General features: G+C 45.4%; 1 protein-coding gene across 7 annotated transcripts in view; it reads right to left on the minus strand.

The window, feature by feature from the left end:
• Positions 1-23,074, minus strand: part of ARID1B (AT-rich interaction domain 1B) — a 438,832-nt gene that overhangs the window by 46,742 nt on the left and 369,016 nt on the right. For 4 of the 7 annotated variants that reach the window (XM_012451772.3, XM_012451755.3, XM_064360521.1 and 1 more), the window contains one exon: positions 14,534-14,861. In XM_012451772.3, the coding sequence (XP_012307195.3) occupies positions 14,534-14,861 (328 nt within the window). Of the gene's footprint in view, positions 1-12,616; positions 12,746-14,533; positions 14,862-23,074 lie in introns of all 7 variants that reach the window. The other 3 variants (XM_064360518.1, XM_064360520.1, XM_012451707.3) reach the window with 1 other exon arrangement.

Here is a 23,074-nt window from a genome sequence, read left to right on the forward strand (position 1 = left end):
CAAGTACCTGGCTCCTGGCAGCCTGCTGCAGCACAGCTTTCCATCCATCTGGTGTATGGACCTGCGGTTGTAGAAAGCTGACAAATAAGAGGGTGTAAACTTTATGGGTGTCCTGGAATACGGGCTTTAGGGAGCTGGCCAGAGTGAGGGGTCATGGGAGCCATGAATCCAACAGCTCCCTGGACAGCGGCTGCAGGCCTGCTGGGCCTCCAAGTCAGGAATTGAGTCCTCCCAGGAGCGCAGGCCGCACGTGGCCAGGGAAGAGCAGCAGGCGCCTGTCTGAGTAGGGAGAGCCAGTCTTTCACCATTGCGGTGGAAATCCTATTTGCTCTTGCTTGAGAAACTACTGCCAAGATCTTGGTAACTCTGAACAAGTGGGATGGGCATTATGCCAAAAGAAGGCTGGGACTGCATGCCACTGCTTTTGGGAAGTGGAGACAGCGGGCTCTGCGAGGGACTCCCGAGATGGCTGCGGCCCTCACTCAACCAGCACCCCGCCCCCCGTGTTGCTAACCTAGGCGGATTCTGTGGCTCGCAACAAAAAGCTCCTTGCTTGGCGGGGCTGAAAATATAATGCCCCAGACCACAGTGACCTGGGTTCCGAGACGACCTCAGCAGCAGCTGGGACGTTCTAGAGCAGCGCTCCCTGACCGCTGTGCCCCTTCCGACCAACGCAATATTTGGACAGCTCCGAATAAATCAGGAGTGTGAAGAAGCAAATCACTTGCTTTTTTAAAAGCAAACAGCAATAAGACAAAAACAGGTAAAAATACGAATTGAAATGAGCAGAACGTTTCCAATGTGAAACCTACAGAAACCTAAGCTGTACCTAGGAGAACAAAGCGCCCCAGCTGGACCCTTGGGCTCTGGCTCCCAGGGGTCTGCGGGCTTAGTGTTTGTTACAAAAGACAGCTGTCCTGACTCTACAGGTGCCGAGTCCATGGCTGCAGCAACGACTGCCCAGGAACGCCTCAGGGAGGCAAAGAGACAAACATTTGCAGTAATTCGGTAGATGCACACTGTGGGGGTGACCCTGGCTGGGTGGTGCTGCCCCCAGACCCCAGGGGCCGACTGGCACAGGGTTAGACCATGGCACCGCTCCCTCCTCCTCTTAAATGGTAATGTTCAAACTGGGGAGTTACGACTTAAACATGCTGACCTGTAGAATAACCAGAGGAACTTTATTTAAATTTGGTTGGGACCAGATGTATTTAAAATCTGTCATGCTATAACCAAAACCAGATTATCATCAGGAGAATTCAGAAAGTGGGGCCTGCAAGCTCGTTTCTCTGAAGGACTCCTCGTTCCTTCAGTCGCGCTGCTCACAAACACCAACGGTTCTACTTTTCCCTTTTATTCATTCGCTTTGGCGATTTCTCAAACCTTACATATTCACATGACAGCAAAGGGCTGGCTTTGGGGAGAAAAAGCCCAAAGCACACACCAATTTCCAAGCAACTATTTCCAGTGGTTCAATGCGAAAACAGAAAGAGGAATATCGCTTTCCACAACAGTTTGCTTTCAGCAGTTAAAAATATTAGTATGAAATTTTATGGAGTACCCACATCTTTCTAAACATCTGGTTTTAAAGTCAACTACAATAAAATTTAAAATAAAGTCTATACATAATGTTGATGCTTTAGAGAGGAATATTTAGGCCTTATCATCTTAGCAATCAACACTGTATTTTCTCAACAGTGATAGACGGTGAAGTGTGAGGTTATCTTTAAAATGAATGGGTTTCTGATACAGTTTGTTGGAGAAGGGTAGGGACAGACAGAAGAAATGGAGACCCTGTGAATGAAGCCACTTTAGAGTCCCATCCCAGCGGCAGATACAGGGGAAGCTTCAGCACACCCACTGCAAATACCACCCTTGAATCATGTTCGGAATGAGCATCACACGATGTATGCTTTACTGGGAAACTGAGTGTGAGTGCCAGCTGTACATAACTTTCTCTGTATGAACTGTCACTGTAGATGTAGCTGAGTTATGAAGCCGGAAAAGATTGCTTACTGACAAAATCAACTAGGCTAACACTAAAATTTGGGGCACTTTATCACTTAAACTCAAGTCATCAGAACCAGGACTTAAAACCTTGAAAAGCTCCAGTTCGAGCAGTTTATTTCGAATTGCGTTACTTTATTCCCTTGGAAAGATCCAGCTGCATACGTAACATTACACAGGACGCCCTATTTAAAATGTTTGATAAACACAAACTCTTCTCACACATGTATCCAGCGTCACTAGTGAAACAGATTTTCAACCCGAATTACAAGGTGACTCTTCCAAAGCAGTAATGAAACAGAGAATCTCAGTCGAGATTATTTTAAATTTAATATTTTAAGAGGGAAAAACACCTTGTGTGCCTTCCTCCCCCGAAAAAATACAATCAAAACAGAAAATAAGGCTGTCAAGCCCTGGTCAATTTTTGGTGTGGCTAATCCATCGGCGTGCTGGCAGCAACAATTGCATTAGCAATTCTGGTGGCAAAATAATGTAATTTCGACAAGCTAGCGACTCTGGCTAGGAATCAATCCTGTGGCAGTAAAGTGGCATTTGTCTCATTAGACAAAAGACAAAGAATAGAAGTGCCTTGATTTAAAAATGTAGATTCCTGTAAAAACATATAACCATGTGCTATTACAAAAATAGATTCTACCCCTTTTGCTCAAGGAGACATGCTAGAAATAATTAAAATTAATCAGAAATACCTTCTGCTTAGTTGACAGTTATGAACATTTGTCCAAGATGGATCTTTTAAGATAAGTACGGGAGAGGAGTGGGAAGGAACAGGCACCACAGCCAGCCAAGACGGAAAACGCAGGCAGGGAAACGACCAGGGCAGCGGGCGTGACGCGGCAACCGACGCGTGGCTTGAAGGAGAGGTCTACGCACCATGTGAGCTCACAGGAAGGTGAGCACAGAAAGCGGCCCCAAGGAAGGGATGAAGTCCCCTCCTCCCCTCAGATCTGAGGGACTAATCCATTGGAATTCACCAGGTGAGGAGAAGAGAAAAGAGAAACAGCAAATTGAAATGCCCTAGGGCATCCAGGAGCCTCTCTCCAGGAGAAAATACGAAGAGCAAAATAAGAAGTGAGAGTGGTAGGGGCAGGCTGATGGTTCTCTGGGTTTGGTCTTTATCCTCAGAGAAACAGGAGACTCAGTGTTTTGATGTAGGAGCAATGGCATTAAAATATGGTTATTTTAAAGACACTGTTCTCTGGCCGTGTTGGGAAGAACACATCGGAGGCAGGAAGAAGGAACGTAAGGCCAACCATCAGGAGGCTGCGAGCACAGCCCAAGGAAGAGATGATGGCGCCTCGGAACAGCTGGTGGAGCACAACTGAGAGAGCTGAGCAACGTAGTGGAGGTGAAACGGACAGGATGTGGTGATGAATTAGGTCCTGCGGGGGAAAGAAAAGTTGTGCCGAGATGTCTCCTAGGTGTTGAGCTTGTGCGAATAAAGAACATCAGGGGACAGCGTGGGCTTAGTTTTGGACATATGGACAGGGTCTGGCTCTGACAGGCCTCTGAGCACCTAGTGTCACACAGACAGGTGGACCATCAGGTCAGGAAGCAGAGGATTTGGGGTCATCCTTCTGCCCTATGCAGGAACCCCCTTTACAAGACTTCCTGAGTCTTGTCCAAGTCTTCCCCTGCTGGCAAATGTGACCTGTTTTCAAGGCAGCCTGTTCAGTCAAAGCTCCCACGTGTCCAATGCTGGCAGACAAGCTGGAGCAGCAGTTAGCAGCTACCTTTCAGCTCCCTGGTAATAACTCCCTAAACCCTTTGGTAGCTGATATGTTTATGATTTATTTTTTTCCTTTAAGAATGGGCAGAGAAGATATTGCTTTGCCACAGCTTTATGAAAGAGAACTTCTAAGTAAAGGACAGTAGTAACTTTGTCACTACACTCTCAAGAATCATCTTTTTAGTGGCTACGCCTTAGCTCTTCAGAATAGAATTCCTCCCTGGCACGTCTTTGCCTGGGCCTTTAAAATGTGGCACTGCCCACAGGGCCCCTTGTTTTCAAAGCGTTTCTCCTGATTGTCTCCACATTTCTCCAAAGAGTTGTGTTTCTGACTCATGCATCTTGGCAAAGCTCTTCTCACTAAGCACAGAGGCATACTGCATATTCCAGTCTGGATTTCTTAAAAGGCTCTAACATCAGAAACATTTTTCCCTTTTGTTCACGCATCACACATACTTCTCAGAGGGTTCCGACCTGTTACCAGCTCTGCTCCTGGTGCTCCCTGCTGAAGCAGCACCTGTTGTACAATTTCAAGATTTTCTTCCTTTTTGCCTCAATGCAGGTAACCAGTTTTAGCTGTACCTAAAGCAGCTGACTGATCTTCACCTTTCCTCTCAAAGCAACCAGGGGAACACACAGAGCTCCAGGGTTCTGAGGCGAGAGGCCTCCTTGTCAGGGTGTGAAGAAAATGCAAAAATGCTGTCTGGCTGCTTGAATTTTAGCAACTGATAACTAAGGATGTTCTCTTCATCCGCAAAGTTGATTTGGCTTTGTAAAGCTCATTGTTCTGTTACTATGAACTCTTCACTGGCAAACATACAAAAGTGAACCACAGTACTGTGAAGGTATTTAGTTCTGAGATTTTGATTTCAGCTCTTCCCTGCTGATCCCCAGCACACGGGCTTCCTCAAGTGTGCGGCACGGATGAGAGCCACAGTGGGGAGGAGTGGGTCCCAAATCCTGTCTTTTCCCTGCAATGGAAGACTCCCCCAAACTTTGGGGGTTTTGGTATCACATTGCATCCCACTACCTCTGAGAAGATGTAAATGGCACAGTTCCCTGGTCTGGTGAAACTAGATCCGTACAGCATGAAAGAAGCATTAGCTGCCATGGATGTCACCCACAGAAAGTGTTCTTTCTACTCCATTCTATTTAAGGATCTTTACTTAAAAAGTTTACCTTGAGATCATTAAGGAAAGATCTCAGTTATTTCAAAGGAGGGCTATTACTTCTCAGTGCTAGGAATAGCCACGTCTTTGATTCTAGGACATCCCCTTCCAGGGTCACAAGGTGTAAAGGAGAGTGAACTGCTAATCCCAAATGGCTTAGCTGCCGAGGAACCACAGGAGCAGAGTGGAGGGAACAGGTGTCTTAGAGGTCTGCAGCCGTGCAGCCTCAGACACAGAGAGCATATCAGCCTGGCAATACTTGGAGTAGATAATTCCTGATGGACAAACCTGAGTTTTAGGGGTGCAAGAGTGAAGCATGCATATATCTTACATACATTCATCTACTGCTCATGCCTTATTGGACCTGTTGGTAGACTAAAGAAAATTAATCTGGGTCCTGAGTTCTCCATCCCGTATTACTGTGTGATGGCAATATTGTGTAAAAATCTTTAATAAAAAATGTACTTGTCCAGGAAACAGAAAAGCAGAAATTTCTGATTTTTAAAAAAATCCTCCTAAAAATTCTTAAGAGATTTCCTGAGTTAGGGTGGCCTGGGCCACAAAGTTACGTAATTTGGTCAAGCCAAACATTGTTGACAGTTAGGGTTAAAACATAGGCAAGCCTTGCAAGCTGAGCAAAGCTACAGTTCTTCAAGTCCTCACCAGTCACGCTGTGCAGGACAGGATTCAGACAGGCAGGAGTTCTTACCTGGCAGGAATTTTAACAATCAAAACTAATCCAGTATGAGTTAATTTTTAAAATAAGGGCCAGAATCTTACAGGTTTCTGTCTGTGAGTTTTTGTTACTTATTTATTTATTGATTTATTTAGAGACAGGGTCTCACTGTTTCACTCCAGGCTGGAGTACACTGGCATGATCCTCGCTCACCGAAACCTTGACCTTCTGGCCTCAATTTATCCTCCCACCTCAGCCCCCCGACTACCTGGAACTAGGGGCATGCGCTACCATGCCTAGCTCATTGCTTTTTTACTTTTTTTTAAGAGAGTGGCTCACTCTGTTACCCAGGCTGCTTCTGAACTCCTGGCCTCAAGTATTTTCCTACCTTGGTAGACCAAAGTATTGGGATTACAGGCGTGAGCCACTGCTCCTGGACTGTTTGGTTTTTTAAAATCTATATAATGGCAGAAATGGAGTTCAAAAGAAGAGTCAAGACCAAGATTAAGAGGAGTCTTAGCATCTTAGCAAGCTGTTTCTCATACTGCTTATTGCTACCAAGATGCCCTGTCACCCACGACACTTTCCAAACCGCAAGCTGCAATATACTAAGACACAGTCATAACCTCTTCACCACTTACAAACTTTTCCTGCTGCCTTCAGCCCAAAACACTGTTGAGGTGAGCAGATTTCAGGGCTGAGAAAATTCACCACCTGCCAGTCATCAGCCTGACACCCGGCAGGCTGGCATCACTGGCCACTGCCACTCCCTGATGCACACTTGTAATTTCAAAGATCCCCGCCTTTCGTAACTCGGAATCACGGGGGTTTGCTGGGTGGCGCTGCTGATGACTCCCAGCGATGGGTGCGCCCTAATGCTGGTTCCTGCTGTGACGATTCCAGGACATCTGTTGTGAGTGTGTGCGTCTACGGGGGCAGGATGCTGACACAGCTGCGAAGCTGGAAGTGAAGACAAGTGGCACAGACACTAGGGCAGACCCTTGGGCCAGTGTCGAGCCACTGTGAGCCACCTCTGAGTGGGGACAGCCACCAGCTGAGAGAGGGTCAGAACCAGACAGAGAGAAGAGAAATTCCGAATGAAGAGTGCAGGCGAGGCATGATGGGGGACTGAGTATTTCAGAGGAAGAGGAGGATATTGAGGCCTGAGAGGAAGCAAAAAGGCAGAAATCAAGACAAAGCCTTCAGGAAGACAAACTGCCATGATCGACAGATCACAGAGCCTGAGTCAGGGTCAGGTTGGCGCAGACTCGAGCATCTGATGCTGCCCAGCTCTCCCAGTGCGAGCCCGTGAGCTCCCCAAGCGACTTTCCTCAGGAAGGCCACATAAGGAAGAAGTGAAGACGTGTCCGGTGCGCGCCTCCCAGCACTCCCCCTCCACGCCTCGTCCATGCTCTGCAGTGCCAGTTATCTCTGAGGGCACTCCCAGACCTGAGCTGGCTTCCACACCAGAACCGCCGGGGGATGGTGGAGTTCAGGCTCCCGTGCCTTGGCCCCGGGGCTGGGTGAGGGTGTACAGCATCTGTTGAGAATATCTGGGTGACGCTCAGCAGTGACTTGGGGTGCCTCATGGTCTCTGGTCCCTCTGCTGTACCCTTCATGCTGTGATTCCTTGGCTCTCATTAAAATTAAAAAAGAAATCTCTGGTCTTTTTAGAATGAGTGTTTTACTACTTTTTGATTTGATGATTTATAAATGCACTTTAAGGCTTCCATAATATTCTGTAATTCTGAAAGTTTTAATTGAAATCATAATCTTTAAATACTAATACAATAACATTCATTCAAATTCTAAATTTTGAAGAGAAAAAGGGGCTAAAAATCAAAGCATAGTACTTAGCTGATAATGCAAAGCCTTACATTTAATTGCGGAAATAAAAACTCTGTTTAAGCCTTTGAAATCTTTTTGTCTTTCAATAACATGACTTTTCAAATCATAGCTATTATGTTAAAACCTAATTGTCCAAAATCCAAAGGGCTGTATTCTTGGTTAACACAAATCACTCACTGCTCTTTAGCACATGCACCCACTATAACTGGGGCTTGACACGTTGAGAAGTTTTTTGCCCCTTCTCTTTGACATTTTAATGCACTATCTCCATTAATGCATTTCCACATCAGTGGCTCATGGTCCATCAGCAGAATTGCATCATACTGGCTTCAGAGGAAAATAACACAGAAAAAGTGCCTTGCTGGCAAATGGCAACACAGGATATGAATTATAGATATACCTCAATAAAGAACAGTGGCAGGAAGGTGTGTCTATGTGGGGTGCCATGAGGCACAGATGGACGCCACTGTGTATCTGTATATCCAACAAGCCAGCCCAATTCATTTGCATTTGTAAACAGACCCAGCTCCTTCCAAGCAGAGGAAGGCGGCTAGTCATATTCTCTCACACAACAGTCAGCTCCTCCAACAGCAATACGGTGGGGTCACTACTGATCTAGCTACCTTATGGAATTTATTCACCCCTCTAACGAGTGGTTAAGATTTAAAAATAATCCTAACTAAAACTCCCAATTTCCTAATTGACTCAATATAAAACATCTGAAAGCTAATTTCAGTGACCCTAGTTTTTTGTATGATACAGTACTAAAATGCAGGTCTACAGAATTGTATTTGTGGTATTCAGTACTAAAACCTCCCTTCTAGTCAAGAGTAACAAGACTTTTCAAATGAATTCATTTTGCCCCCTTTTGTTTCGAAACTAAGAAGTCTGAGACTTCTTCTCTGACGCTCAGTTAGTCCAGCAACGACTCTCTCAGAGACAACAAAAGAACAGTAGCCCTGTACCAGCATCACATAGGTGTGCACATGTATCTGTGTAAACATCACCGCCTTCCCACTCTGCTCCTCCACAACTCGGAATTTGTACGTCAAAAACCACACTCCTGTCCCAACAATGTTAAATACTAAAGCAGTGTTGCTAAAAGCCTCAAACAGTGAAAAGGACAGAAATTCAAACCCGCCCTTGTGCCAGCAAGTAACTGTTACTTATCTCACAAGGTGCCTAACTCTGGAAATAATCAACTCAAGCTGCATGTGGAGTCTACGTGGGAATGTGCAAAGCATGCATTTCCTTTTAGGTGCAAGAGAGGTAATAAAATTCAGATAACAGAAAAAAATTCAGATTTCAATGAAAGAGGCAGAAGATCCACTAAGATATCCATTACTATCTGGCTTCTAATAGCAGGATTGCCTTTAGATACGATGAAGAACAAAAATGAAGAGATATTTTGTTTTGTAACAAAACAAAACAGAAAAGTACAAAGAAGAGCAACAGGGCCAGGTGACAGAGACCCTGCTCCTGCCTCAACGATCCTGAGTGGGTGACCCTGTAGGTTTTAGTTGACTCTACCATAGAATCAAGAAGTAGAGGCTGGGTAACATATAGAACCTTCCCTGTTCTGAGATCCTATAATTCTATAATTGAAACTCTGCATCCTTGTGGAATTTCTTCTTATAAACATAGTATTATCTTAAAGATCCCTGCCAGAATTTTGACACAAACAATCTCACGTCACTCAAAGACTTGATCAAAATTTATGTATGTGAGGTGCTAGGGTGGCAGGCCTTAAGGAATTAAAATGTTTGCCCATCTACCCTGGCTTCAAGATCTAGGGCTTGTGAGATTTTCTGTAAGTTCAGTGAAATTATGCTTCCTCCCAGAGCTCATTTCCAAGAAAACATTCTGAATAATGCTGAAATTTCCAGATCCACAAATCAGTTCTATTTTGAAGAGCTGTCAACTGCTAGACATCAACAGCGACTAGCTAGGATGAATAAATTGATGCGAGGCACATGGAATGACTGTGGGAAAGTTATATACCTGTGCACGTGTGCACGCACAGGCTTTAGACATAATGGATTCAGTCATTTAAAAACGATTACAAGGTCAGGAGTAGTGGCTCATGCCTGTAATCCCAGCACTTTGGGAGGCTGAGAAGAGAGGATCGCTTGAGGCCAGGAGTTCATGACCATCCTGGGCAACAGTAAGAATCTGTCTCTTACAAAAAAGTGAAGATAAAATCAGCCAGGTATAGTGGCACGCGCCTGTAGTCCCAACTGCTTGGGAGGCCGAGGTGGGAGGATTGCTTGAGCCCAGGAATTTGAGGCTGCAGTGAGCTGTATTAAAGCCTGTGCTTAGCCTGGGATCCACAGCAATACTCATTAGGAAGTGGTAGGCCAAAGTTCTTCCTAAGCTTCTGGCAAACTTTGGCTCACCTATGCTCAGGTAATGGCTCAGAATCCTCCAAAATGATGCTACAAACAGCCATGAGAACTGATCTGAAGATGGATGGAACTCATCTGCCATTCCTGGGCTTTTAGTAAGATCACCTAATATTTCCGACCCTCTGTTTCTCGTATCTTCAGAAGTACATTCCTTAGCTAGCAGTGCTTCAAAACTGCCAACAACAATGCATTTTCTGATTAAAAGTGTATCAGTGTGTAGGACGGGGAGGGTTCCGTAACAGACATTACTTACAAACCATGAACTTCAAATGTCTGGATATTATTGTACAGTGAATCTAGTATCTGAACAAAAAGATTCACCAGATTCTACTGTAAATCCTCTGATAATCAAAATGAGGAATTTACTCAAAAGGTGAAAAGAAAAAAATTAATCTATGTTTCTAAATTTATTCAATGCAGCAGGTCAATTTTACCCTCATACTGTCACTCTTAAAGGAATTAATAAAACTGTTTCTAACCAGCTAAACTTGCATGTTTTTTTTCTCTATACTATCTTATATTTGACCAGCTGAGAAAATCTGAAGCATAATTGCCACAATCCTTCATATTTATAATGAGCATTCCGTTTTTGTCTAATTGCAGGCACACACTCACTCACACTCCACCTTCATCATTAATTTGTCCTTTTTAGATTCTTCCACCGGCTCTAGGTCCTCTGGGATTCTGCCTTGAGCAAGAAGTCCCTCCCACAGACTCTGTGAATCCTGTGCTCCTGAAAGGTCTGCACTGTGGTATTTCTTCCTCTCTCAAAGAGAAATTAACATTGAGCAAACTGGATTTTCTAATCGCCAACCTAACTTTAACGTAACAGAGCCATCAATGCGGGAACAGAAACCAAAGCAGAAACAGGAGTTCGCTGCCGTGATCTGTTAAGTAAGTGAAGCCAAAGCATGCTGAAAATCAGATTTCTCAACCCATGGCACTAAAACATGTCATACACATATTTCCTCATATTCGAGCTCCTGCTTTTAAAAAAGGCACAACACAGGTTATGTGTATTGTGAAGTGAACAGAAGGAAGATTTAAAATAGAAATAAAACTTATCTTCTTTCTTTTTTAGAAAGAATAGTGTAGACATAAAAGTTAAAATTCACAGCTAACAGTCACGGGGCTATGAATATGAGCCCTTGCCAAGTGTGCTCCATAAGATTTACATAGAATAACGCCAACATTTTTCTTTTTCTTATTTTTAATTAAGGAGGAGGTGTTATATTCTAAGGAAGCTATCTGGATGCTGCTGGCTGAAATACAGATTTGATCTCCTCGTGCTGGTTAGCTAACATCGATTTTCTGCCCCAGTGGAAAAGATTTCACTCTGATGCATGCCATTTAAATTCATTTTACACAGCTGCTTAATGTGGCTTGGCAAGGCACAGCCAAACTAGCTTTGTGGGTCTAGAGAGGCCTCCGGAGTTGGTAAAAGGACAGATCTACGGATTAGCTGCAGATGATGAATGCCTTCTTCCTCCAACTGTTATCTTCCCACTGACTCATGAATTGACCTTGAAGGCACCACAGGAGAGTAACAAAGAGGAAAAGACTATTTCCCCAGAATAAGCACGTTTACCTCCTTCTGTATTTGTTATTTCACTTTGACGATGATGTTCACAAGATTCTGTATTTGTTGGTCCATACTTAGGGCCACGTTTACAGATTTTAGAACTCTCTCTTCCAAAATTATCATTTGCTCTAAATAAATGTAAACTGAACTATTAAATGAAACTTATATTAAGAAGCCCTCTCTGTCAGGGATTCCTAACCAGCAGCGAAAGCACAGCTCTCTAAGTTGGCACCGTTTAAACAAAGCTAGGTGATGGTTCCCTGTTCGATTTTAACCAAAGATGAGGCATATCTTGACTAAAACTAACTCCCAAACATGATTAAGTCTGCACAGGACGATAGAAATAATTTTTTTGCTAAGCAATTCACTCAATAGTAATAGACTTCAAGAGCATTTATGAACCTAAACATGGTGACAGAAGCTGATATTGCATCGTTTTGGAGTGGGAAAGAAGAGATACTTTTTGTTGCTGTATGTAATTCCTGTGTTGAAATTGGGAATAATATGGCAACACTGTGTTTAGAGAGAAAATTCTCTGTTGGATTATTTTGTTGTATTTTCCTGGTGACTTCAATATTCTAATACTCGCTGGAGAAGAAAATAATGGAAGTCTTTGGCACAGACATTTGCTTGGTGGTGATATAATGAAAGCCCTCCTAGGTCCTATGAATAGCCTGTGTCAGCTTGGCTGCAGCAACTCTCTTGTCAAATGAGATGCTGTGCTCTTAATTTGGGGGTGGGTATGGCAGCGTCTCACTGTAGTGGCAGGAGTGATAATACAGTCACGAGAACAGCGCTGCACAACACAGGTTCCCAGACAAAACGACAACAATGGGGGAAATGACGCCAGAGACGGTGACTTCATGACTTGGACACAGATGACAGTTTCTATTTCCCTCTCAGGCATGAAGGGAGGCAGCCATGCCGAAAGCCATGCACGACAGGACCTAGGACGCATGCAGGTGTCCACCGAACGGCCACGGTACTGTTCATGAGAAGGAAAACCGAAGCAAACACAGCGACACAAAGGGACAAAAGGACAGCCCCCTCGGAGATGGGTTTCCTGTTAGGTCTCTCGCTTTCTTGGTTTGAGTGTTCTTTCGCGGCCAGATGGCACGATTGTTAACAGGTTCAGGGAAAATGCCCAGGTCCCGCAGCAAGTCGGGGTGTGTTGCTACCTACCCGTACTGGTCAGGCTGGTGCGCCATGGGAGCCTGAGAGTTGCCATAGTTGGGGTGCTGGGAAGAAAACATGGGGCGTCCGCCAGCCCCAGACTGGCTGGGATAAGCAGGCGACCTAATGTATGGTGGCCTAAAGTGGAACAGAAGAACAGCTTCTTGGGATTTGTTCTGACGCACAAGCATGAATCCCTGTCTATCTGTCACCCCTACACGTAGGTGCGGGGCTCACAGACCACGGAGGCGAGCTGGGTATCCTGCACCCTGCTGCTGCCTGAGGGGTGGGGGGACAGAAAATGCCTCGAACCAAAGTGTGTGGACAGGCAGAGAAAAGTAAGATTCTCAACTCCAATCTCCATTTACATTTTAAAGTATAGCTTTGACTTTGGGAAAAGCAAACAAGAAGATATCCAGCCCCCATTTAAACTCCTAGTGAGCTAAAATAGGCAGCAAGTGAAGGCAAGGCTTGGGAATGGGCTAGGCATTAGAAACAGAAAATGGCAATGCATGGATGCGTATTTATATACTGATCACTACAAAACCATATAAACGCTGACTCGGAAAGGGGGCACGCAGGGCTTTGTAACCACACAAAATCATGCCTGGCTCTCTGTGGCTATCTTCTGAGGTCCCTCTCAAAAAGGCTGCGTGCCAAATGCAATCACATACTTTCTACTTAAAAAAAAAAAAAAGAAAATAACGTGTGCTTTATGAGCTGCAACAATGGACAATTCATTTAAACTTGAATTAGAACTTCAGTTTTGAACAGCCAAACCAGTTTCCACAGACAGGTTTACAAAAACATTCCCTAAAGCCTGTGTGGGTTCGGCAGACGGAGACTGCTGGAGTCCAGAAGATTGTAAGTAATTGCGATGTGGAGACAAAATGTCAGATAATGATTGATTTTAATTTTTATTTCCTCAACGGAAATTTATTATTATTTGGAGAAAACACTAAGTCTGGTGGGGTCCCACATTCCTCAGATAGCAGCTTTAGAAGAAAAGTAACAAAAGACACATTTAAAAACACACACGCACACACATGCGCACACACACACACCCCTTAGCTTTTATTTCCCTTGACAAAAATCAGAATCTTCTACCTTTGCTTCTGAAGATTAAGGTATACGTTTTTCAAAGTACTTTGCTTTAAAACTTATTTACATGTGCTTTAAAAACATATTCACCTTTGCCTTATACATTTTTAATTATATTATTTTTATCCAGGTCAAGTATGTACTTCAAGAATTAATCTTTAAAGTCGGGATTAAAAACGAGTTAAGTAATTGAAGCTAAAGCCGTGCTTCATCAACTCAAACTTTCTAAAATACTGTCTTTGCTTTTTTAACCATATTTTGGTTTGGACAGATAGAAAGATATGCCTGGAAAAATAAAATGTAACATAAGAATGTAAAGTATATAAACCTCACACATATACGTTTAGACAAACACACGATACACATGTATACATACAAAGTTTCCATTTTATGAAGATTTTTATGGGAGACTGAAAAGGGTCGGGGGGGGTGTTTCCTTTTCAATGTTTTAGAATTTAAATGGTTTCTGAGCGTTAGTATTTCCTGCTTAAAACTCACTGCTCCAACCGGTACCACACAGACACTTCCCTGTGTGACTTGCTCTGGTTTGCTGCTGCGATGACTATTCACACATTTCAAATTGCCTCCCACGACTGCCATGCCCACTGCTCACATTCCTTCCTCATGTATGATAATACATGGTTTGTCACTCAGTTCTCTGACCTTGACGCTACAGAATGTATTTAACACAAAAAGAACGGCCAAGCACAGTGACATTCTACTGCTCTGTGTGACCCTGGGGAACAATGCGGCTATGTGCGCAGTCACGTGGCCACGCGTAGACACACAGCGTACCTGCCCGGGGTGTGCTCCTGGGTGGCATACCTGCTTTGTGCTGAGTTCGCAGCAGCCTGCATCACTGCTGCGGCTGCCTCCTGTGCCTTACGGTTCACAGTTGGCATTGGCGGCCCCATTCCTGGCCCTCCCTGCTGAGACATGCCAGGAGAACTGGGGGTCATGCTGCTCATATTTCCAGGAAATGGTCTGTTCTGCATCCCAGCTGATGGCATTCGTCCCAGGGGCACAGCACCACATGGCTGGCTTGGCCCTTGTCCATGCATCTGGTTGTTGGCACTGACACCCATACCGGGCCCTGGGCCGCTGTAGCTTGCACTGGGCACCCCACTATACGCTGGGGGTCTGGAGTAGTTACCTAAACAAAAAGCAAACACAAAGTAAAGCCTTTTATTTAATCTTGTGACAACATTCACTGGAAATACTTTTTGTCCAACAATGCGATCAGCACGGAGTATTAGTCATGACCCTTATTGGCCCTTCCTGTTGGTACTGGTGAGGCCGCCAGCCTCAAACAGGCTCTTTCTGCACAGCCCCAGGCCCTCAAAGAGTGACCCAAATACAGACAGCCCCAGAGAACCACTGCGCTGGTGAAGAGAAATTCAGTCTGGTCATAAAAAGCAAAAAGAAAAAAAAAAAAAACCAAAAACCCTACGAATACGCAAGGGCTACCGAGTGCTGCCTCCATCCATTCAATGATGCACATTCTTGGGTTTCTTTTTTTTTTGTTTGGTTTTTTTTTGAGTCATAGTCTCACTCTGCCACCAGGCTGGAGTGCAGCTCCATGATAATGACTCACTGCAACCTCTGCCTCTCGGGTTCAAGTGATTCTCCTACCTCAGCCTCCCAAGTAGCTGGGATTACAGGTGCACGCCACAAAGCCCGGTTTATTTTTTGTGTTTGTAGTAGAGACGGAGTTTCACTGTGTTAGCCAGGATGGTCTTGATCTCTTGACCTCGTGATCTGCCCACCTCAGCCTCCCAAAGTGCTGGGATTATAGGCGTGAGCTACTGCGCCCGGCACATTCCTATGTTTTAACCAAAATGGTGAGCAGCACTCTGAGACCGCACCACTAGGTCACTGCTACTTCAACAGTCATGAGACAGGGCTCAAAAAGACAACGTGTAGGACGAGATGCACATGCGGTCCAAATCACCCTTTCAAGTCCCACAGGAAGGTGTTGTGGGAACCTCACATGAGCCCCAGTTTTTCTCTAAGCTGGGAATAATTTTTTCTTTTTTTTTGCCTGGGTACTGGGATCAAGCGGCTGGTTTGTGCTGGCTGCCACATCTTGGAAAACTGTCCCAGCACCAGCATGGTCCACGGTGGCACGAGAGCTGGCGGGAAAACTGGGGGGGGGGGTGGCGGTGAGGGCTGGTGGGCACAGCAGGAGGTGGGGGTGAGGGCTGGTGGGCAGGGCTGGAGGTGGGGGTGAAGGCTGGTGGGCAGGGTCAGAGGCAGGGGTGAGGACTGGCAGGCAGCGCTGGAGTGGGGCGGTGAGGGTTGGCAGGCAGGGCAGGGCACGGGTGGGGGTGAGGGCTGGCGGGCAGAGCTGGGGGGTGAGGCCTGGAGGGCAAGCTAGGGAGTGAGGGCTGGAGGGCAAAGCTGGGGCGCTGAGAGCTAGCGGGCCGAGCTGAGGGGCTGAGGGCTAGCAGGCAGAGCTGGGGGGGGTCATGGCTAGTGGGCAGAGCTGGGGGGGTGATGGCTGGCGGACAGAGCTTGGGGGGTGATGGCTGGCGGACAGAGCTAGGGGGTGAGGGCTGGAGGGCAGAGCTGTGAGGGTGAGGGCTGGAGGGCAGATCTGGGGGAGTGAGGGCTGGCAGGCAGAGCTGGGGGTTGAGGGCTGGAGGGCAGAGCCGGAGGCAGGGGTGAGGGCTGGCAGGCAGGGCCGGAGGTGGGGGTGAGGGCTGGCGGGCAGGGCTAGAGGCAGGGATAAGGCGCCCAGCAGCACCTCTCGACCCTGGTACACACTGGCCACGGCCCTGGCTGTCTCTGTAGTTGTTTTCTCTTTCCTTTCACACCTTTTACTTTGATTGTGTGTAGATAAATTCAATTAAATCAAAGGTACACGATACTACTTCAGTCATAACAGCTGCTGAACTATCGTGTGTGCTGGGGACCTGGTTAAGTGCTTTGCACCAATAAATTCATTCATTTCTCCCAGTAACCACATGAAATATAGATACCCTCAGGACTCCATTTACAAATGAGAAAAATCAAGAGCTAGAAGATTAGGACTGAAGTTCAAGCAAGCTGACTCTGGGACCCATGTATTTAACCAATAACACTGCTGTCTCCCGATAAACGACTGTTGAAACTACATAAATGTAGAATCAAACTACATAAACTACATAAATGGGTAGAATACGGATTAGTGTTTCCCAGTCAGTCCTCACTACTTTCTGGAAGACTTTCCACATCCACGTAACATAACTATACACATATTATATGCCAAAAGCTGTTCTAGGCCTGGGCGATGTAAAGCTAAATACAATCCGATTCCTGCACTTGAGAAGCTCCAATCTACATGGGTGAGCATGCGTGTGTGTGTGCCTGCATGTGCGTGTGTGTGTGCCTGCATGTGCGTGTGTGTGCATGCATGTGCGCATGTGCAGTAAAGCAGAGTGGGCAAAAACAAGAAAAAGTATAAACGCAAAACAAAAAAGCATACAATGTGAAAAGTGCAAGAGGGAAGGGAGAGTGAGTCTGATGGGGGCTGAGGGCATGGGGGTCCCCATGGTGGGGGTTGGTGGAGTCCTCTGAATGAGCACTCCTGGTGCTGAACCCTCAGGAGCTGGCTTCAGGGGCTGGGTGAGGCTCCACTGCCTGCCTGCAGGACCTTGGGAAAGCTGCTTTCATCTTTTGTTTCATTCTCTTCTCTGTAAAACAAAGATAATCCTAATGTTGTCCGTGTGAAGAGGTGTTCTCTGGATTAAACCATCTAATGTATGTGAAGTATCTCACTTGCGGGTGCCACTTGATGGGGCTTCATTGTTGGCTGGGGGCTAAGGCAGAAGAAGTGAAAGGGCACTTATGGCTGAGACGCTGGGGACACCAGCTGGATGGCAAAGGCAGACCAACTCAGGACCATCACCGGGGCACTGCGTGTGGCTGTCCAGGGGACAGAAGGGAGAGGCTGGGTCCGGCAGGGCCTTGTGTACCAGGCTTCTAAGTTGAGGTTTATCCTGTCAAGGAGGAGCTTCTCAAGGATTTCCAGCAGAGACAGGATTGGATTAATAACTGCAGTAAAAGCAAACACTTAATATTTACTGTGTGCTAAGTTCAGTTCCAAGTTCTTTGTGTTAATTCACTTGATCCCCAGACGAAGCCTAGGAGGTACACATTATTATAATCCTCATGCTGGAGATGAGGAGCCTGTGGCCCGGGGCTGTGAATACAACAGATATCCCACGGTCACATGGCTCACAACTGGAGGACCCAGGTCTGAGTCTCGGCAGTCCCGAGCGTAGCTCAGAGTCCAAGCATGATGCACTCTGCTACACAGTCTCTCAAATAGTTCAGAAAAAGCACATTTATGTAACAAGGTTATTGCAATGGTCAAAGCCAGCTGTCTTAAATTCACACATGTAAAGCTCTATCACCTACAAATCTGCAAGAGACTCTGCGGACTTCTCCACATTGCCTGTCATCTGCCCTCTGTAAGCGCCACTGCGTGTATTTTCATTCGGCTGTTCAGGAGACACGTATTATTCCCTACAGGCGACACACGGGCCACTGTCCATGCAGATGTGGGCAGGCACACCTGTTCTGTCAAGGGCCAGGTAGGAAACAGTTTAGGCTTTTGGGGCAAACAGCCTCTATCATAATTACTCAGGTCCTGCCACTGTAGCCCCCAAAGCAGCCACACACATAGATGGGAATGGTGGTGTTCTAATAAAACTTTATTTACAAAAACAGGTGGTGGGCCAGAGCGGGCCATAATCTGTGGACTCCTGATACAGACCAGTCTTGGGACAAGCTAATAAACTGCTACGCTAGCAACGGCAAGTAAGAGCTGGTGAGGTCAGCAGCTTCCTTAACCCTGAACACTGTCTGGAAGGCTGAAAAAGGCTTCAGGGGATGCCAGAGTGTGGCAACGACAGACCTGAGGAACTGGGAAAGAAAGCAGAAGGCCGGAGACACAGTGGGACGGGAAACAGCAATAGGAGAGGCACAGCGCAGGTACATCGGGTGCGCTGGGCCACACACCATTAGCCTTTGACGGCCGGCTTCTTCAACTGCTTCGGCAGGAAGAGGCACTGCTTTTGCACAACTGAGATTTGCAGATATCATCAAACTTTGTTTTCGAGTTAAAATAAAAAACAAGAAAAAACACCACTGTTCATCAGTTTCAAACTTCTTTACAAAAATTTCTTAAGTTTCTTCTGAATCTCCCATCCCATGGGACACACATACACTCCCGTCTGTTTTCCCATCACGCAGCCTCGGCGGAAAAGGCACCTTCTGTGCGCCCTGGTAGGCGGGCACAGACCAGGGGCCAGTTGTCCAGCTGCTGGGCCCTTCCTCTTCCCACGCTTACCCAGAGAGAGCCCCCGTCCTCACGACTCTTCCCCGGGAGAAGGAATCCAGACTCCTCCTCCTCCTCCTCCTCCTCCTCCTCCTCCCAGAGCTCACATCCCTGGAGCTTCCAGATGATCTGATAAGATCAGCGAAATACAGTGCTCCTTCTTGGCTCTTGCTTTTATTAAAAATAAATATACTCATTCATAGTTTGAATGCACAAATAATTAATTCACATATTCATGCTATGACTTGAGGGCTTGTTTCCACCCTCCCCCAACACTAGATAAGTGACTCACTTGGTAAGAAGCCTTTTTCAGTGAAAACATATGTGCCCTTTGCTTTCGAAGGAAATGAAATAACGCTTTAATCTTGTTTTCGAAAACAAGCGTTTAGACTATACCCATCATGAAGTTTTATTACAGAAACAAGGTTTCTGATTTTGTTGAACTCTGCTTATAGCTGGAATGGGGAAATGCTGGCACTCACTTCCAGGGTTTAATTGGCAGTCAAGGGCTGTATTTTAATGAACACGAAAGAAACTACAGAGAAGTTTAGTTACCCTGTACCCTACCACCATCTCTCATTCATGTTATGTATTAAGGAGGGATGAGCTGTTTCAAACGCTTTGCTCAATTCGGCAGCTGGTCTTTGTCTCCTGGCAGGAAGTATCTGCAAACCTGGTGGAGCACGCGTTCCAGCATAGCCACGCACATCAAGACATGCGTGCACACATTTGTGCTTAGAAGGGCGCTTAGGCCCAGGGTGCCAATCTATTTCTCTCCCATCAGTTGGGTTGATTCCATGAACTGTCACTCAAAAGGGCATGTCAAGGAAATATGTTCTAATTACAGAGGCCTCGATCAGATAGAAGAAATACGAAGTCCCCGTTTCTTTTCTTTGAAACTTTCCTGATTAAACTCATGTGCCAGGACAAAAATAGTTTCTACAGGCTTAAAATGGTTTAAGAGGCAGCAAAATCTGGGTGTGAACACTGGTTCTGACACTCCCTAGCAGCGTGACAAGCTGTTTAACCTCTCTGAACTGTGGTTCTGTCATCTGTAAAGTGACGACAATGATGAGTAAGAGGTTGAAAGAAATGAGTGCAACGCCAGGCACAGTGCAGCCCAGCAAATGACAGCTGCCATCGTCATCAACGGCCGTAACATCACTAACATCACTCCCCCCCATTTAAAAAATGTGTGCACCGGGCAAAAAATGATTCATGCACCCCAACTACTCGATAACGTATCTTTCTTCCCAAAATAAACAAAAACCAAATATGTAAGCCAAGCAAAATATGAGAGGCAAAGCCAGGAATGAGAAGCGCAATCTTATTTCCATGTTCCGCTAATAGGTTAGTAATTTGTTGGCACTGGCTTTGACAGAAAACAGATGGATCCAGCATTAAGCACAATGCAGGCGGCAGATGCCGGGCCAGCCCACCTCAGCTGGACTGGTCTTGCAGCCAAGTCCAAGAGCCCACAGTTTTCAAGTGGGTTCATCTTGGCACACGAGCTTTGGAAAATTGGTCACCAAATGAATTCAGATTTCTACCCACCAGGAGTTACATTCAAGCACCAGAGAGAGGGAGCAGAAGCTAGACCCTATTCAAGTCACCATCATAATTTCAGGCAGATCACAAATAATTCTGTACCTGACTCCAGAATATTTAAATCCATACTCAGAGCTTACTGCTTTTTGTAAACTACTAAATGTTACCACCCATACATGAAATTTTGCTTCTAAGTTTCAATCACTCAACAGTTATAAACAACTACTGTGTGCAGGGTTCTGTGTGACTCCCTATACGGTGGAGGATAAAATGGAGGCACAGGCCGTAAATCAGAAATCTTACCCTTGTGGAAAAAAGAAATGCTTAATCAGATATATACTATGATAAAGGTAGTTGTGAATTGGGGCTAAATATGCATGTATCTTGTTTGGTAGCCAGTGATGTTTGCCATTTTTATAGCAGTTACTACAAAATACCATCAGAGTCTTGCTCTGTCACCCAGCCTGGAGTGCAGTGGTATAATCCTGGCTCAATGCAACCTCTGCCGCCCCAGGCTAAGCGATCCTCCCACTTGAGCCTCCTGAGTAGCTGGGATTACAGGCGTGTACTACCACACGATAATTTTTGTATTTCTAGTAGAGACGGGGTTTCGTCATGTTGCCTGCACTGGTCTCAAACTCCTGGCCTCAAGCAATCCACCCACCCCGTACTCCCAAAGTGTTGGGACGAGAGGTGTGAGCCAACGTGCCCAGCTTTGTCATGTCTATTGAGATATAAATTACATACAATAACAAAAACTTATAATCCTGTAATCAACAGCACAGTCAAGGTACAGAATATTTCTCTCACAAGAAATGCAAGGAGGGGACAGTTCCCTCTTTCCCTTCTCTAAGTCTGCCTCATCCCCACACCACCCCCTGGCAACCACTGATCTGATTTCCATTCACATCGTTTTACTTCTCTGCAATGTTGCATGGAGACACACAGCATGGGCTTTTGTGCTTGGCTTCTCAGCATCACGCCTTTGACATCCGTCCGCACTGCTGCACAGAGTCGTAGTTTCCCTTTCAGTGCTGAGTACTAGTCCATTCTTGGATATGGTTTCTAGTTTTTGGCAATTACGATAGAGCTGCTAAAAATGTGTATACAGGTCTTTGTGTGGCAGGAATATGTTTCATTTTCCTTGGTAAAACCCTAGAAATGTGATTACTGGGCTATGTGGTAAGTACACATTTCTAAGAAACTGCCAAGCTGTGGCTGCACTATTTTGTATATATTCCCATCAAATACTGTGTGAGAGTTCTGTCAGCACTTGATATTCCAACTTAGAAAAAATCAGCTATTTGAATCAATATGTAATAGAAATCAATGTGGTTTTAATTTTCATTTCCCTAATGAAAAAAGATTTTGAGCATTTTTTAATGTGTTGATTTGCTGGTTATCATATTTAAGTAAGATCTTTTCTGTGAAAAACAAAGTGCTATTTTAATACAACTGTCAACTCTACGTTTCTACTCGGACCTATCATCCAGTGCTGCTCTTTTAGGCATCAAGTAGTTAGATGACCACAAATACAAGTTCATCAAAATGAAAGCTGACCTACCCCAAGTTGCATTAAATCCCATTGTGGGAATAAATAGAGAGAATTTGTTTTCTGAACTAAATATAAGGTACCGTATTTCTCTTGGGTCAATATGCACTTAAAAATTCTTTAAAATGTAAAACTTACAATATTACACAAAGTTTGTAAAAGAAGGACAAAGACCTATTATCTTACCTTGCAGTGCCACTTCAATCTTTCACTTTTGGTAGTTTTCTTCCATTTATGTTACAACAATTATTGTCCTCCTTTAAAAATTTAATTACAAAGTAATACAAGCTTAATGCAGAAAATATGGAAGGACAGAAACAGACAGAAATGATCCTTAGTCTCACCCCGCAAGGATAATATACCAGGTACGTAGGTAGTGAATGGTCAACCCAATACCCATAAAGCTTCAAGGCATAGGGAGGAAGGCGTATCAGTGACTCTGGATTACTCCGCGTTAGCAAAATTCATTCATTTAAGGAAGAGTTATTAAGGGCCTCTTACATGCCAGGCTCTGTGCTAAATGCTGGGGATTAAGCAGTGAATGAAGACGAAGAGCTTATATTCTGGTGGAAGGATACAGGCAAGTAAAGAAATCGGGACAATGACATGTGGTGATGAGTGTGATGGAGAGAAACACAGGAGGGAGGACTCTGCAGAGTGGTGAGGGGAAGGGAGCCATGTGCGTGGCCGCTGTCTCTAGGGGCAGAGGCGGGTCCTTAACCGGGGCTAACGTCAGAGGCGGACCCTGAGGACGCGTGGGCACACTCGCAGGCCAGCATCTGATGTTGAGGCAGCAAGTGAAGAAGAGGGGCCTCCCAAGAGGTGGGCCTCATTGTCTGCTTCTGGGCAGATGACCTCTGGAAAGCTAACTGTTAATCTAAAGCTCAGTTTCCACCTCTATAAAAAGGGTGTAATAAAAGATTCTCTATCTCATGTGGTTGCT

This window comes from Aotus nancymaae, unplaced genomic scaffold (genome assembly GCF_030222135.1).
Source record: "Aotus nancymaae isolate 86718 unplaced genomic scaffold, 86718_ANA_hifiasm-v0.15.2.pri h1tg000040l, whole genome shotgun sequence".
NCBI classification, from domain to species: Eukaryota; Metazoa; Chordata; class Mammalia; order Primates; family Aotidae; genus Aotus; species Aotus nancymaae.